The following is a 15,251-nucleotide window of genomic DNA, read 5'->3' as shown; positions in this document are numbered from 1 at the left end:
CACTGTGACCTGCTGATGCTCACTATCAGGCTGTGAGTGAGTAAGTGAATGAATAATGGGGAGGACCGGAGGGGTGTCTATGTGTGTGTTGAGAGCACTGGTTGAGAGAGTTCTGCAGCAGGCAGCTGAGTCACGGAGACAGAGCACCTTTGTGACAACTTTTTGCCAGTTGTAGGTAGGCTACTTCGATTGGTCATTATGGAGCCACCTATTTCCAATCCCTTTTCCATAAAATATATTACCAACGTAATTAAAGCAGTAAAAATACATGTTTTGACATAGCCGTGGTATACGTTCTGATATGCCACGGCTGTCAGCCAATCAGCATTCAGGGCTCGAACCAACCAGCTTAATCATATCAGCCAGAACAAGTGAAATTGGAAATGATCTGGGTCGTTTAATAAAGGGGAATTATATTTTCTCTTGCAAAGCTCTCAATAATTATTATTTTAATGAAAACCGAATTAAATTAAGTCTATATTATTTCTTAATTCCCCCGAGGTCGTTATGGGAAAGGGTTTATTGGATAAAAGTGGAAACTAATATTGCTGCTGGTTTTCAGGCCTTATGACCAATTTACATTTGCGAAGGCCTGGCAACCCTCAACACAGGAAATGATCTCACTGAGCGTCTCGTGAAGAACACAAAAATATGCCTAAGTAAGTTGCGAAATCCCTCAATTCAAGTGTTATTTCCAAGTATTTTATCGCTGCGTCACCTGCAATATTTACATGTTTCAATGTTTTAAAACGTATGTTTGGGAACGATTCTTTTTAAATCGAGATTGTGTATATTTTGTGTCTGCCCCCCAATTGTAAACGTTAGCATTACGACCTTTAGCGTTTCCATTTAGCTCATTATTCATTCCCATCTTGCCAGTTCGCGGTTTTGATACTAAGCTATTTGTTCTCATTTAGCTATGCCATATCGTGGTAATGATCTCATTTGCCTTAACTAAAGTTAAATTGTGTATGTGAAATATGTTTTATCTAGACTAGCTAGCTTACCCATTCATAGACGCTAACTGCTTTAGCGCCTGACGATAGTATCTTTTTGTAAAGATCCCCGACTCGTTCTGAAAGTTAAAACGCATCGCTTGGGGTACTGAATGCATCTTTCATATCAGCGAGGAATAACTTTCGATAAACAAAAGGTTAAACGCCCACACCAGTAGAAATCCACTTTTTCATCCTGAAAGACGATGGCCAGAGCTTACCCATGATGTTGCACGACAATGTAGCTAAGTCATAATTTTAGGCAAAGTATGATATATTTCGGCTTGAAGTGCCAATTTCGAATGTGTCACCTCGGATGTTTCCGTGAATCTTAACTTCTTATGGCTGAGATCCCGTGTCTTTTCCAGTGGCAATTTTAGCATGTAAATCTTGGTGGGGCATTACATGCCAGCAAAGCCACTACACAACACGAAACAATGCATTAATTTCACTATAACTGTGAGATTGCCCACAATCTGTTAGGGCCTACATAAAGCTGTCCCAACACCTTACCACTGCTGCACCTGGCTATCAGCGTAGCTTTTTCTGGCTGTAAAACAGGTCATTTAGCCTCATTTACTGTCTTTTAAAAAACATGTTTTAAATGTTTTTATTTCACCTTTATTTAACCAGGTAGGCTAGTTGAGAACAAGTTCTCATTTGCAACTGCGACCTGGCCAAGATAAAGCAAAGCAGTGTGACACAGACAACAACAGAGTTACACATAAACATTAAACAATCCAATAACACAATAAAAAGTCAATGACACAGTAGGAAAAAAAGTCAGTGTGTGCAAAAGGCATGAGGAGGTAGGCAATAAATAGGCCATAGGAGCGAATAATTAAAATGTAGCAGATTAACACTGGAGTGATACATGAGCTAGATGATGATGTGCAAGTAGAGATACTGGTGTGCAAAAGAGCCGAAAAGTAAATAAAATAAAAACAGTATAGGGGTAGGTAGATTAGGTGGGCTATTTACAGATGGACTATGTACTATGTAGAGGTCGACCGATTATGATTTTAACGCCGATACCGATTATTGGAGGACCAAAAAAGCCGATACCGATTAACCGGCCGATTTTAAAAATAAAATAAAAATGTTTTCATTCATTTGTAATAATGGCAATTACAATAATACTGAATGAACACTTATTTTAACTTAATATAATACATCAATACAATCAATTTAGCCTCAAATAAATAATGAAACATGTTCAATTTGGTTTAAATATTGCAAAAGCAAAGTGTTGGAGAAGAAAATAAAATGTGCCAATATGCAATATGTGCCATGTAAAAAAGCCTTGCTCAGAACATGAGAACATATGAAAGTTGGTTCCTTTTAACATGAGACTTCAATATTCCAAGGTAAGAGGTTTTAGGTTGTAGTTAATATAGTATTTATAGGACTATTTATCTCTTATACCTTTGACTATTGGATGTTATTATAGGCACTACAGTATTGTCATTGTAACAGCATAGCTTCCGTCCCTCTCCTCGCCCCTACCTGGTCTCGAACCAGGAACACATCGACAACAGCCACACTCGAAGCAGCGTTACCCATCGCTCCACAAAAGCCGCGGCTCTTGCAGCGCAAAGGGAATAACTGCTCCAAATCTCAAAGCGAGTGACAACAGTATTAGCGCACACCCAACTAACTAGCTAGCCATTTCACATCGGTTACACCAGCCATTAGGCTGATAGGCTTGAAGTCATAAACAGTGTTGTGCTTGCGACGAGCTGCTGGCAAAATGCACGAAAGTGCTGTTTGAATGAATGATTGCGGGCCTGCTGCTGCTCAGACTGCTCTATCAAATCAGACTTAATTATAACATAATAACACACAAATGCGAGCCTTTGGTCATTAATATGGTCGAATCTGGAAACTATTTCGAAAACAAAACATTTATTATTTCAGTGAAATACGGAACCGTTCGGTATTTTATCTAACGGGTGGCATCCCTAAGTCTAAATATTCTTGGTACATTGCACAACCTTCAATGTTATGTCATATTTATGTAGAGTTCTGGAAAATTAGTTCGCAATGAGCCAGGCAGCCCAAACTGTTGCATATACCCTCACTCTGCGTGCAATGAACACAAGAGAAATTACACAATTTCACCTGGTTATTATTCCCTGCTAAACTGGATTAGTAGTTATAACTAGTGATTATGATTGATTGTTTTTTATAAGATACGTTTAATGCTAGCTAGAAATTGACCTTGGCTTCTATTGCATTCGCGTAACAGGCAGGCTCCTCGTGGCGTGTAATGGTTAGAGCGTTGGACGAGATCCCCTGAGCTGAAAAGGTGAAAATCTGTCGTTCTGCCCCTGAACAAGGCAGTTAACCCACCGTTCCTAGGCCTTCATTGAAAATAAGAATGTGTTTTTAATTGACTTGCCTAGTTAAATGAAGGTATAAAAATCGGAAATCGGCGCCCAAAAATACAGATTTCCAATTGTTATGAAAACTTGTAATCAGGCCTAAATAATCGTCCATTCCAATTAATCGGTCGACCTCTACTATGTACAGCTGCAGTGATCGGTTAGCTGCTCAGATAGTTGATGTTTAAAGTTGATGAGGGAAATAAGTCTCCAACTTCTGTCAATTAAAAAAAAAAAATGTTTTTTTTTTTTTTTTGCAATTCGTTCCAGTCACTGGCAGCGGAGAACTGGATGGAAAAGCGGCCAAATTAGGTGTTGGCTTTGGGGATGATCAGTGTGATATACCTGCTGGAACGTGTGCTACGGGTGGATGTTGTTATCGCGACCAGTAAGGCAGAGCTTTACCTAGCATAGCCTTATAGATGACCTGGAGCCAGTGGGTCTGGCGACGAATATGTAGCGAGGGCCAGCCGACTAGAACATACAGGTCGCAGTGGTGGGTGGTATAAGGTGATTTGGTAACAAAACGGATAGCACTGTGATAGACTGCATCCAGTTTGCTGAGTAGAGTGTTGGAAGCTATTTTGTCGATGACATCGCCGAAGTCGAGGATCGGTAGGATAGTCAGTTTTACTAGGGTAAGTTTGGCGGCGTGAGTGAAGGAGGCTCTGCCAGAGGTCCGGACAACATGCCCTCCGATTTGACACACTGAACTCTGCCTGCAAAGTAGTTGGTGAACCAGGCGAGGCAGTCATTAGAAAAACCAAGGCTATTGAGTCTGTCAATAAGAATACGGTGATTGACAGAGTCGAAAGCCTTGGCTAGGTCGATGAAGACGGCTGCACAGTACTGTCTTTTATCGATGGTGGTTATGATATCGTTTAGTACCTTGAGCGTGGCTGAGGTGCACCCGTGTCCGGCTCAGAAGCCGGATTGCACAGCGGAGAAGGTACGGTGGGATTCGAAATGGTCAGTGATCTGTTTATTAACTTGGCTTTCGAAGACTTTAGATAGGTCTGTAACCGTTTGGGTCTAGGCTGTCACCCCCTTTGAAGATGGGGAGGACCGCGGCAGCTTTCCAATCTTTAGGGATCTCGGACGATACTAAAGAGGTTAAACAGGTTGATAATAGGGGTTGCAACAATGGGATAGTTTTAGAAAGAGAGGGTCCAGATTGTCTAGCCCAGCTGATTTGTACGGGTCCAGGTTTTGCAGCTCTTTCAGAACATCTGCTGTCTGGATTTGGGTGAAGGAGAAGCTGGGGAGACATGGGCGAGTAGCTGCGGGGGAGGCAGAGCTGTTGGCTGGGGTTGGAGTAGCCAGGAGGAAGGCATGGCCAGCAGTTGAGAAATGCTTATTGAAATGTTCTTTTATCATGGATTTGTCAGTGATGACCGTGTTACCTGTACCTTGTATATTGGTTCCTGACTTCCCTGAACAGGTGCATATCGTGGGGACTATTCGATGCTATTGCAGTCAGCCACAGGATGTTTTTGTACTGGTCAAGGGCAGTCAGGTCTTGAGTGTGAACCAAGGGCTATATCTCTTCTTGGTTCTGCATTTTTTGAACGGAGCATGCTTATCTAAGATGGTGAGGAAAAGTGCTCGCTGAAGTGTTTTAGGGAGCGTTTGACAGTGATGAGGGGTGGTCGTTTGACCGCGGGCCCATAGTGGATACATGCAATGAGACAGTGATCGCTGAGATCCTGATTGAAAATAACGGAGGTGTATTTGGAGGGCAAGTTGGTCAGGATAAGGTCTGAGGGTGCCCATATGTTTACAGATTTAGTACCTGGTGGGTTCCTTGATGATTTGTGTGAGATTGAGGGCATCTAGCTTAGATTGTAGGACTGCCGGGGTGTTAAGCATATCCCAGTTTAGGGCACTTAACAGAACAAACTCTGAAGCTAGATGGGGGGTGATCAATTCACAAATGGTGTCCAGGGCACAGCTGGGAGCGGAGGGGGGTCGATACCAGGCGGCAACAGTGAGAGACTTATTTCTGGAGAGGTTCATTTTTTTAATTTGTAGTTCAAACTGTTTGGGTATAGACCTGGAAAGTATGATGTATGATGTATGATGACAAGGATGAAAAAGGATTTGGCAGTAGATTGTCAACTTGATTCATGATAATAACTGCTAGCTGAGATTTTGAATGTATGAGGTTGACCTGATCAGTCCAATCAAACTTCTGTACGTATAGCGTGATTTGACAAAATTGTATCTGTGGCCAATGACCTTGAGCCTTTTTGGATGGGCACTTCTAATATCACTCTCTGGCAGCACTCAAGGGGCTTGAATTTGTGAGTTCTACCCTTTGATTTGGTGGTGGCATAGTGTCCCCATGAGTGACAGAACACTGAGCCTATCACGGCGCAAATGCAGAACATTACCAACCCCTGTGCTCTGTTTTTTTCCCGCTGGCTGCCCCACCACCACAGAATGCACAGAGCTAGGTTGAAACACTTGCATTTTGGAGCTGCCTTACTCAAGAAAGCAAAAAAGAAACCATGTTTGAATGTGGGTTTATTAACTCAATGATTTTACAACAAAAAAACCTATGTAACACATATTGATGGCAAAATAACATGCAAAACAGGCAACCCCCTCCCCAAAAACAATATATACAGTACCAGTCAAAAGTTTGGACATACCTACTCATTCCAGGGATTTTCTTTATTTTTACTATTTTCTACATTGTTGAATAATAGTGAAGACATCAAAACTATGAACTATATGTAAGATGGCGCCCGGAGAACAAGGCTGACCTTTTTATGTATTCCTAACTGTGGTTTATGTTCATTTCTTTGCTTTGTTTGTAAGTTATTATGTACATAATGTTTCTGCTACTGCCTCTCATGACCAAAAATAACTTCTGAACATCAAGACTGCAATAATAAACCCCCACTTCCTTCCATTCTACTAGCAAACGTGCAATCTTTGGAAAATAAAATCGATGACATACGCGGAAGATTAAACTACCAACGGGATATTCAAAACTGTAATATCTAATGCTTCATGCTGGCTGGTTATAAGCTGTATCGGTGGGACAGAACAGTGGTGTCTGTTAAGACAAGGAGCAGTGGACTATGTATTTTTCTAAATAACAGCTGGTGCACGATATCTAAGGAAGTCTCGAGGGTTTGCCTCGAGGTAGAGCATCTCATGATAAGCTGTAGACCACACTATCTACTTAGAGTTTCATCTGTATTTTTCGTAGCGGTCTATATACCGCAACAGACTGATGCTGGCACTAAGACCGCACTGAATGAGCTGTATTCCGTCATAAGCAAACATGAAAATGCTCATCCAGAGGCGACAATACCAGTGGCCGGGGACTTTAATACAGGGAAACTGAAATTAGTTTTACCAAATTTCTATCAGCATGTTACATGTGCAACCAGAGGGTGAAAAAACTCTGGAACACCTTTAATCCACACACAGAGATGTATACAAAGCTCTCCCTCTCCCTCCATTTTGCAAATCTGACCATAATTCTATCCTCCTGATTTAAGCAAGCACCATTGACTCGGATCAATAAAAAAAAAAGTGGTGAGATGAAGCGGATGCTAAGCTACAGGACTGTTTTACAAGCACAGACTGGATAATGTTCCGGGATTCCTCCGGTGGTATTGAGGAGTACAACACATCAGTCATTGGCTTCATCAATGAGTGCATCAATGACGTTTTCCCCACAGTTGACCGTAGGTACAAACCCAACCAGAAGCCATGGATTACAGGCAGCATCCGCACTAAGCTAAAGACTAGAGCTAATACTTTCAAGGAGCGGGACTCTTACCCGGAAGCTTATAAGAAATCCCGCTATACCGTCGGACGACCCATTAAACAGGCAAAGCATCAATACAGGACTAAGATCGAATCGTACTACACCGGCTCTGACGCTCATCGGATGTGGCAGGGCTTGCAAACCATTACAGACTACAAAGGGAACCACAGCCGAGAGCTGCCCAGTGACTTCTATGCTCGCTTTGAGGCAAATAACACTAAAACATGCATGAGAGCACCAGCTGTTCCGGAAGACTGTGTGAGCACGCTCTCAGCAGCCGATGTGATTAAGAACTTTAATCAGGTCAACATTCACAAGGCCGCAGGGCCAGACAGATTACCAGGACGTGTACTGCGAGCATGCGCTGACCAACTGGCAAGTGTTCTTCAATCCGACATTTTCAACCTCTCCCTGAGTCTATAATATCAACATGTTTTAAGCAGACCACCATAGTCCCTGTTTCCAAGAACACTAAGGTGACCTGCCTGAATTACCTCCTGTCTGTAGCCATGAAGTACTTTGAAAGGCTGGTCATGGCTCACATCCTTGCAAGCTATCGTGTCTTTGTGACACCATTATCCCAGAAACCCTAGACCCACTCCAATTTGCACACCACCCCAACAGATCCACAGAAGATGCAATCTCTATTGCACTCCACACTGCCCTTTCCCACTGACTACGGCTCAGTGTTCAACACCATATTGCCAAAGCTCATCACTAAGCTAAGGACTTTGGGACTAAACACCTCCCTCTGCAACTGGATCCTGGACTTCCTGATGGGCTGCCCCCAGGTGGTCAGGGTAGGTAACAACACATCCGCCTTGCTGATCCTTAACACGGAGGCCCCTCAGGGGTATGTACTCAATCCCCTCCTGTATTCCCTGTTCACTCATGACTGCACGGCCAGGCACAACTCCAACACCATCATTAAGTTTGCCGATGACACAACAGTGGTAGGCCTGATCAACGACGAGACCGCCTATAGGGAGGAGGTCAAAGACTTGGCCGTGTGGTGCCAGGACAAGAACCTCTCCCTCAACGTGATCAAGACAAAGGAGATGATTGTGGATTACAGTGTAGTGGAGCAGGTTGAGTGCTTCAAGTTCCTCTATACCAGGCGGTGTCAGAGGAAGGCCCTAAAAATTGGTTGGACTCCAGCCAACCTAGTCATAGACCAGTCTCTCTGCTACCGCACGGCAAGTGGTACCGGAGCGTCAAGTCTAGGTCCAAGAGGCTTCTAAACAGCTTCTGGCTACCTAGACTATTTGCATCCCCCCCCCCCCTTTTTTTATACCGCTGATACTCTCTGTTGTTATCATCTATGCATAGTCACTTTAATAACTCTACCTACATGTACATAGTACCTCAACTAACCGGTGACCCCGCACATTGACTCTGTACCGGTACTCACCTTTGTATAGTCTTGCTATTGTTATTTTACTGCTGCTCTTTAATTACTTGTTACTTTTATTTCTTATTCTTACAAATTTTTTGGGTTATTTATAATTGTTTTAACTGCATTGTTTGTTAGGTGCTTGTATGTAAGCATTTCACTGTAAGGTGAACAGGTGAAAACCTGTTGTTTTTGGCTCATGTGACGAATAAAATGTGATTTTAAATAACACATATGGAATCATGTAGTAACCAAAAAGTGTTAAACAAATCTAGATATACTTTAGATTTTTCAAAGTAACCATCCTTTGCCTTGATGACAGCTATATATATAAGTGAAATAATCTGTCTGTAAACAATTGTTGGAAAATGTACTTGTCGTATACAAAAATCTAGTTTGTTTTAACAAGAAATTAGTGGAGTGGTTGAAAAACGAGTTTTTATGACTCCAACCTAAGTGTATTTAAACTTCTGACTTCAACTGTATGTATGTGTTTGAGAGTCTCATCAATATTTGAAGCAATTGGTGATATTATCTCTCCAGGAGCTTATCCGTCATCAGTAATGTAGAATAATTCTAATGTTTGGGAGAACGCTGATCCGATACAGAGAGCAGTGTTGCCTTTTTTTTTTAGATCCTGTCGGTATTGACAAATGCCTCAATGATGCACTCAGTGAATGTGCTCTCTGCGTGGTGTTATGGGAAAAGCATGTTACAATTCGAACTGTTGTATAAAAAGTTGCATCGGTAAAACATGAATAAGTCAAAGTTCCATCGCTGCCCTAAGTTCCAACCGGGCCAAGATGTCTTTGGAATCCAGCTGTGTTAGTTTCTGCTGAGCTATCATGTCACCACATATGAATACTGATCATCTTCCATACTAATTTGCGTAGCTGTGCTCCACCTTAGTGACGTTGAATAGTTGAACGTTTCTCCTCTAATTTGTTTTACACAAGGTACTGTATGTTAAAGTAATTTCGGAGTGAGGTTGGGTTTATGTAGGCCACGTTCAATGTGGTACATTGACAACATTTCCATTTTATACATTTTTTTTAATGATTTCTCCTAGAGGGCTTAGAATAAGGCTGTAACGTAACAAAATGTGGAAAAAGTCAAGGGGTCTGAATATTTTTCGAATGCACTGTATATGCAGCAATTTCAATGTTTTTACCGAGTTACAGTTCATATAAGGAAATCAGTCAATATAAATTAATTAATTAGGCACTAATCTATGGATTTCACATATCTGGGCAGGGACGCAGCCATGGGAGGCCATAGGCCCACCCACTTGGGAGCCAGACCCACCCATTTTGGAGCCAGCCTCAGCCAATAAGAATGAGTTTTTCCCCACAAAAGGGCTTTATTACAGACATAAATACTTCTGTTTCATCAGCTGTCTAGGTGGCTGGTCTCTGATGATTCCGCAGGTGAAGAAGCGAGATGTGGAGGTCCTGGGCCGGCGTAGTCACATGTGGTCTGCGGTTGCAAGGCTAGTTGGACATACTGCCATATTCTCTAAAACAACGGAGGCAGTTTATGATAGAGAAATTACACATTTAAATTCTGGATACCAACTGCTGGACATTCCTGCAGTCATCATGCCAATTGCACGCTCCATCAAAACATTTGTGGAATTGTGTTATGTGACGTTATGTGACGCACGTTTTATAGTGTTCTTTTGTTGGCCCCAGCACAAGGTGCGCCTGTGTAATGATCAGCTTCTTGATATGCCACACCTGTCAGGTGGATGGATTATCTTGGCAAATGAGAAATGCTCACGAACACGGATGTAAACATTTCTGCACAAAATTTGAGAAATTATATTTTTTTGCGTCTGGGACATTTCTAGGATCTTTTTTTTCTGCTCATGAAACGTGGGAACAACACATTACATGTTATATTTTTGTTCTGTATAGAAACTTCAGAAATGAGCTTCAAAGTGTTTTTTTTTTGTTTTGGATCTATACTATTCATATAATCTATTCAATAGTTTAGCTATAATGAATCCGGTCTAATGAATGTCATTTGACCCAATATTTTGGCCGTAGATTAGAAAATTTAACTGTGATTATATGTATTATATATTACATTTTAAAACCGTTGTAATTGTACAATTATTTTTGAATGGTCCGAGTCATGGTTTTGCATAAGGAAAATGTAAGATTCTTCTGTTCATTCAAAATAGTTTTATTTTTGAAAAATTTTATATAGAATAAATTATAGTTATTTTAGTCGTTCTACCATTTATCAACATATTGTTCAATGATTAATCCGTGACTAGCTAATACGCTTTCTTTTTTGCCCCATGGTATCGTTTTAGTACTGAGTACCGTGATACTAAACCTGGCATCGAAGTCAAATTCTGCTATCTTGACAACACTAAACAGCACAGATATTTATAGTGGACTTCACTATGGAAAAAAGGCTGCAATGTTGATGTGATTTTGAGTTTGCGTCCATATGGTTTCACATTCGTCTCCAAGGATCATAAGGAAACATCCTAAAACAATTGCTTTGTTTATTTACAATCCCATTATCCAAACTGATTACTCATTTTACCTATGTCTTTAACAATTTATAAATTACAGTGCATGGAGAATGGTGTTATTATTTTTCCACTTGGAACCTGTAGGTTCACTCAACCTTATTCATGGTTTCCTTCCACATAAACATTTACATTTACATTTAAGTCATTTAGCAGACGCTCTTAAAGGTGGTAATGGTCAGAATACAGTGTATCTGCCTCCCGAGTGATGCAGCGGTCTAAGGCATTACATCGCAGTGCTAGTTGCGTCACTACAGATCCTGGTTCGATCCCAGGCTGTGTCGCAGCCGGCCGCGCCCCGGGAGACCCATGAGGCGGCGCACATTTGGCCCAGAGTCGTCGGGGTTAGGGGAGGGTTTGGCCGGCCGGGTTGTCCTTGTCCCGTCATGCTCTATGGACTCCTGTGGCGGGCCAGGCGGAGTGCACGCTGACACGGTCGCCAGGTGTACGTGTTTCCTCTGACATATTAAGTGCGGCTGGCTTCCGGGTTAAACAAGCATTGTGCCAAGAAACAGTGCGGCTTAGCGGGGTCATGTTTCGGAAGACGCACGGCTCTCGCCCTTCGCCTCTCCCAAGTCTGTACTGGAGTTGCAGTGATGGGGCAAGACTAACTTTCAATTGGATATCATGAAATTGGGGAGGGAAAAAAAAAATACACACCCCTGCCACACCTTAATTTCGCTGACATCCACCCCAAACTAACAGCTGGTGAATAACATAAGTTCAAGGTTAGAATACAAAGAGAGAGAAGAGCATAAAGGGGAATACAGTCCATTCGTGTGCGCTTAACTTGGGTCCGAATTTCCCCCATGGAACCAACTGTAGAGAAATGTGTCTGCTGAAAACCCTACATACTAAGAAGGGTTTTCGAGAGCTACTAGCTAGCATCTTCTTCACTCTCCCAGCCAGAGCATTCTATTTGCATAGTAAAAAATATAGGGTACTGCTCCAAGCTAGTTTGTTCTGGTCCATGGCCCAGCTAAAGTTTTTTTTTTTTTTTTTTTTTTTTTTTTTTTTTTCCTCCCAGTGAATTGGTTAACTTGCTTTTTTGTATCCCCCAGATTTTATTGTGACTACTGTGATACGTACCTTACACATGACTCGGTAAGCCAGACTAATTTTCAGTCTCTGCACCCTTTAACAATAGCGAGCACATCATAAATTGCACCCTGTATTAACATTAAATTGAACATTATATATTTTTACAGCCATCGGTGAGAAAGACTCACTGTAGTGGACGAAAGCATAAAGAGAATGTGAAAGACTACTACCAGAAATGGATGGAGGAGCAGGCACAGAGCCTCATCGATAAAACAAGTAAGCAGATATGAAGGGGGTAGCTAAACATTCAGCCGATTCTATGCGGTTTCGTTTATAAGCAACAGTTTGTGCATATACAAAACATACACAAGCCCCACACACCCATACTTGCATAATAAGCGTGTAACGTTCGAATTCGGGGGTAGCACTGACCTGGATTCGAACTCTGGTCCAGCGACTGTCAACCCAACACCTTAGCCGTTACTCCAAGAGATCCGAACATCTTTTAAGGTCGCTACACTACCCCCTTGCGTGTCCCCATGCTTCTCTATACGAAGTCCCTCACGTGAACACGTGCATCTCCGATGGCCTCATGGGTGCCATCCCACATCGGACACCGACGTAGTGAATTCAGGGATAGCGCCCTGGTCCAGCGACTGTCAACTCTACAATAGGTTAACATGTTGCCTTGTGTTTTCCTCCTCAGCGGCTGCCTTCCAGTCTGGTAAGATGCCTCCTACCCCATTCCCTGGAGCCCCTCCCCCAGGCGGAGCCATGCTACCTCCTCCAAACATCGGTATGTAGACTGTGGACCAACCACAACAGTGCTAGTCTAGCATTTTGAGGATGATTTATATTTAAATAAAATACTGATAACTTGGTGTGTTGGGGACTGAGCTTTAAATTGTCATTTGTGAACCCCAGGTGGCCCTCCACGCCCAGGCATGCTACCAGTGCCCGGGCCCCCTATGGGTGGACATGGTCCTCATATGATGCAAATGATGGGGCCCCCACCACATGGAATGATGCCTGGAGGTGAGATTATTGCCCCAACACCTACATCATGTATTGTTGATGTAAACAATGTGTGTGTGTGTGTGTGTGTGTGTGTGTGTGTGTGTGTGTGTCTAAAAAATATATTTTTGGTGGGCATTGAATTAAAGATCTGCAAGTTCTCACCCAAAATGTATCTGCTGCTGCTCACAAATCTTCACTGAACAAGAACAGTTCATGCCTGGTCAAAGTCATAGCTTTGAGATATATTTTTCACCAAGATTTGATGTGATGTATTCAATAATAGTCCATAAGGGACATGTATACTGGACCATGATTAGGGTACAATGTGAAAACCAAGTAAAATCAGATATGTTTGCTGTCCTGTATGTCCAGGTATGCGACCACCAATGGGCCACATGCAGATGATGCCTGGCCCACATATGATGCGCCACCATCGGCCAATGATGCTTATCAGACCGGGTATGATCCGGCCGGACAGATGAGACCCAAAATCAAGAGGCGCTCCTGTGTTCTACACTGCCATATACATGATCTTTGGAGGACACTGCACCAAATGCATTGTTTGGGTTTTTTGAAATGGCCACCTATTGTCTTCACTTTAAAACCCATTTGGTAGAGTTACACATCATCCCTCTTTATCACCACAAAACCATTTTGACAGGCTATTTATTGTGGTTTCACATAACCAAAACTTCTGTTTTTTTTTGTGTGTTTAGTGTATCGGTCATATTTTTGTTTTGATGCATAGTTGTATTGTTTAACACAAGTAGGTTTCTGTTTCCTCCTGCTGCTCTAATGAGAATACAGCTGTGGAGGTTTAACGTGGCACCAGTTGCACAGAAGCACATGCATGTCAGAAAGAGCAGGTATTATTTTGTCACTGTTCTGATGTAAATGCCTCATCACGTGATTTGTTTTTCCAAAGTAAAATATGATGATTTTTTTGGGCCCACAGTCTTTTTATTTTTGAAAGAAATAAAATGAGTAGACTTGAAAGTGTATGTCGGTCTTCAATGATTTTTTTTTTCGAATAATAGATTTATGAGGCTTCTACCTTCATAAAATGAACAAGGACTCCTGTTTAGAAAATGGTCTGTGTACTTTATTCAATTTACCTCTGCTTTATTCAACTATATGACACTTGAGTGTTTTCTAGAGAAAGAAGTCTACTTTTCAGACTGACTCTTTTTCTCCGCAGGTCACTTGTATATCCTTTTCTTGTCAGTATTGCTGCATGTGGTTTTTAAGGGAATTTGTCCGACTGAAGTATTTGCCACGGTCATTGGTAGCTAAATGGTTTCTCCCCAGTGTGTAGCTGCATGTGGTCCGTCAGGGCTCCTTTCAGTTTGAAGCATCTTGCACAAACGTGTCCTTGCCCGTGTGAAGTCTCAGGTGTGTTATTTTTAAAGTACCTACCGCAACAAAGCCTTTGTTACATAGGGCATGTAAATGTCTTCTCTCCTGCATGACTCATCATATGCATAAGGCTTTTCTCCTTGAGGAATTTGCCAAATACACTACATGGCCAAAGGTATGTGGACAACCCTTCAAATGAGTGGATTTGGCTATTTCAGCCACACTCGTTGCTAACAGGTGTAGGCCAATATCAACAAATTTTCAAGAATTTTTAACAAGGTATTCTCTCTGCTCTGGCAGGGATGCATAACCACCTAATATTTACTGGTAGAATTTCAATTGCATATCCTTCATTCCTCACCTCCCCTCTCGTCACCTTCTCATAACCCATTGGATGAGAAGGTCTGAGGTCCATCCCCTCTATACTTTAATCCGATGGGTTTTGAGAAGGAGGCAAGAGGATGTGAGGAATCAATTAAATCAAAATGAGATTATCCCACTGTCACTGCGGAGGCTAGTTTTTTTTGTTGGCGGTACCACATGAGACCATGGCGTAGACATAACACTACAATCATCTAGGTTTGTTTTTCATTAACTTTATTTTATGCATAATGAACTTGGCTATTATGATATTCAGTGGCCTAAATAGACTACTTGTTGGAGTTTAATGACATATTGGTTTTGGTCATCAAGCTGAAATAATTATTCACTCTGAATCAATCATACTGCACAG

The 15,251-nt window shown here is 41.9% G+C and overlaps 1 protein-coding gene across 1 annotated transcript; it reads left to right on the top strand.

The window, feature by feature from the left end:
• The first annotated feature begins 492 nt into the window (after window positions 1-492).
• On the top strand, window positions 493-14,163 carry LOC118399939 (U1 small nuclear ribonucleoprotein C-like). The gene is made up of 6 exons (XM_035796173.2): window positions 493-659; window positions 12,166-12,208; window positions 12,313-12,421; window positions 12,852-12,941; window positions 13,070-13,180; window positions 13,535-14,163. The coding sequence occupies exons 1-6, from the start codon at window positions 652-654 to the stop codon at window positions 13,642-13,644; spliced, it is 471 nt and encodes a 156-aa protein (XP_035652066.1). The 5' UTR covers window positions 493-651; the 3' UTR covers window positions 13,645-14,163.
• The last annotated feature ends 1,088 nt before the right edge of the window (window positions 14,164-15,251 follow it).

This window comes from Oncorhynchus keta, chromosome 21, assembly GCF_023373465.1.
Source record: "Oncorhynchus keta strain PuntledgeMale-10-30-2019 chromosome 21, Oket_V2, whole genome shotgun sequence".
NCBI classification, from domain to species: Eukaryota; Metazoa; Chordata; class Actinopteri; order Salmoniformes; family Salmonidae; genus Oncorhynchus; species Oncorhynchus keta.
The sequence above is the reverse complement of the archived record's forward strand: the minus strand, read 5'-3'. Positions and strand labels throughout refer to the sequence as shown.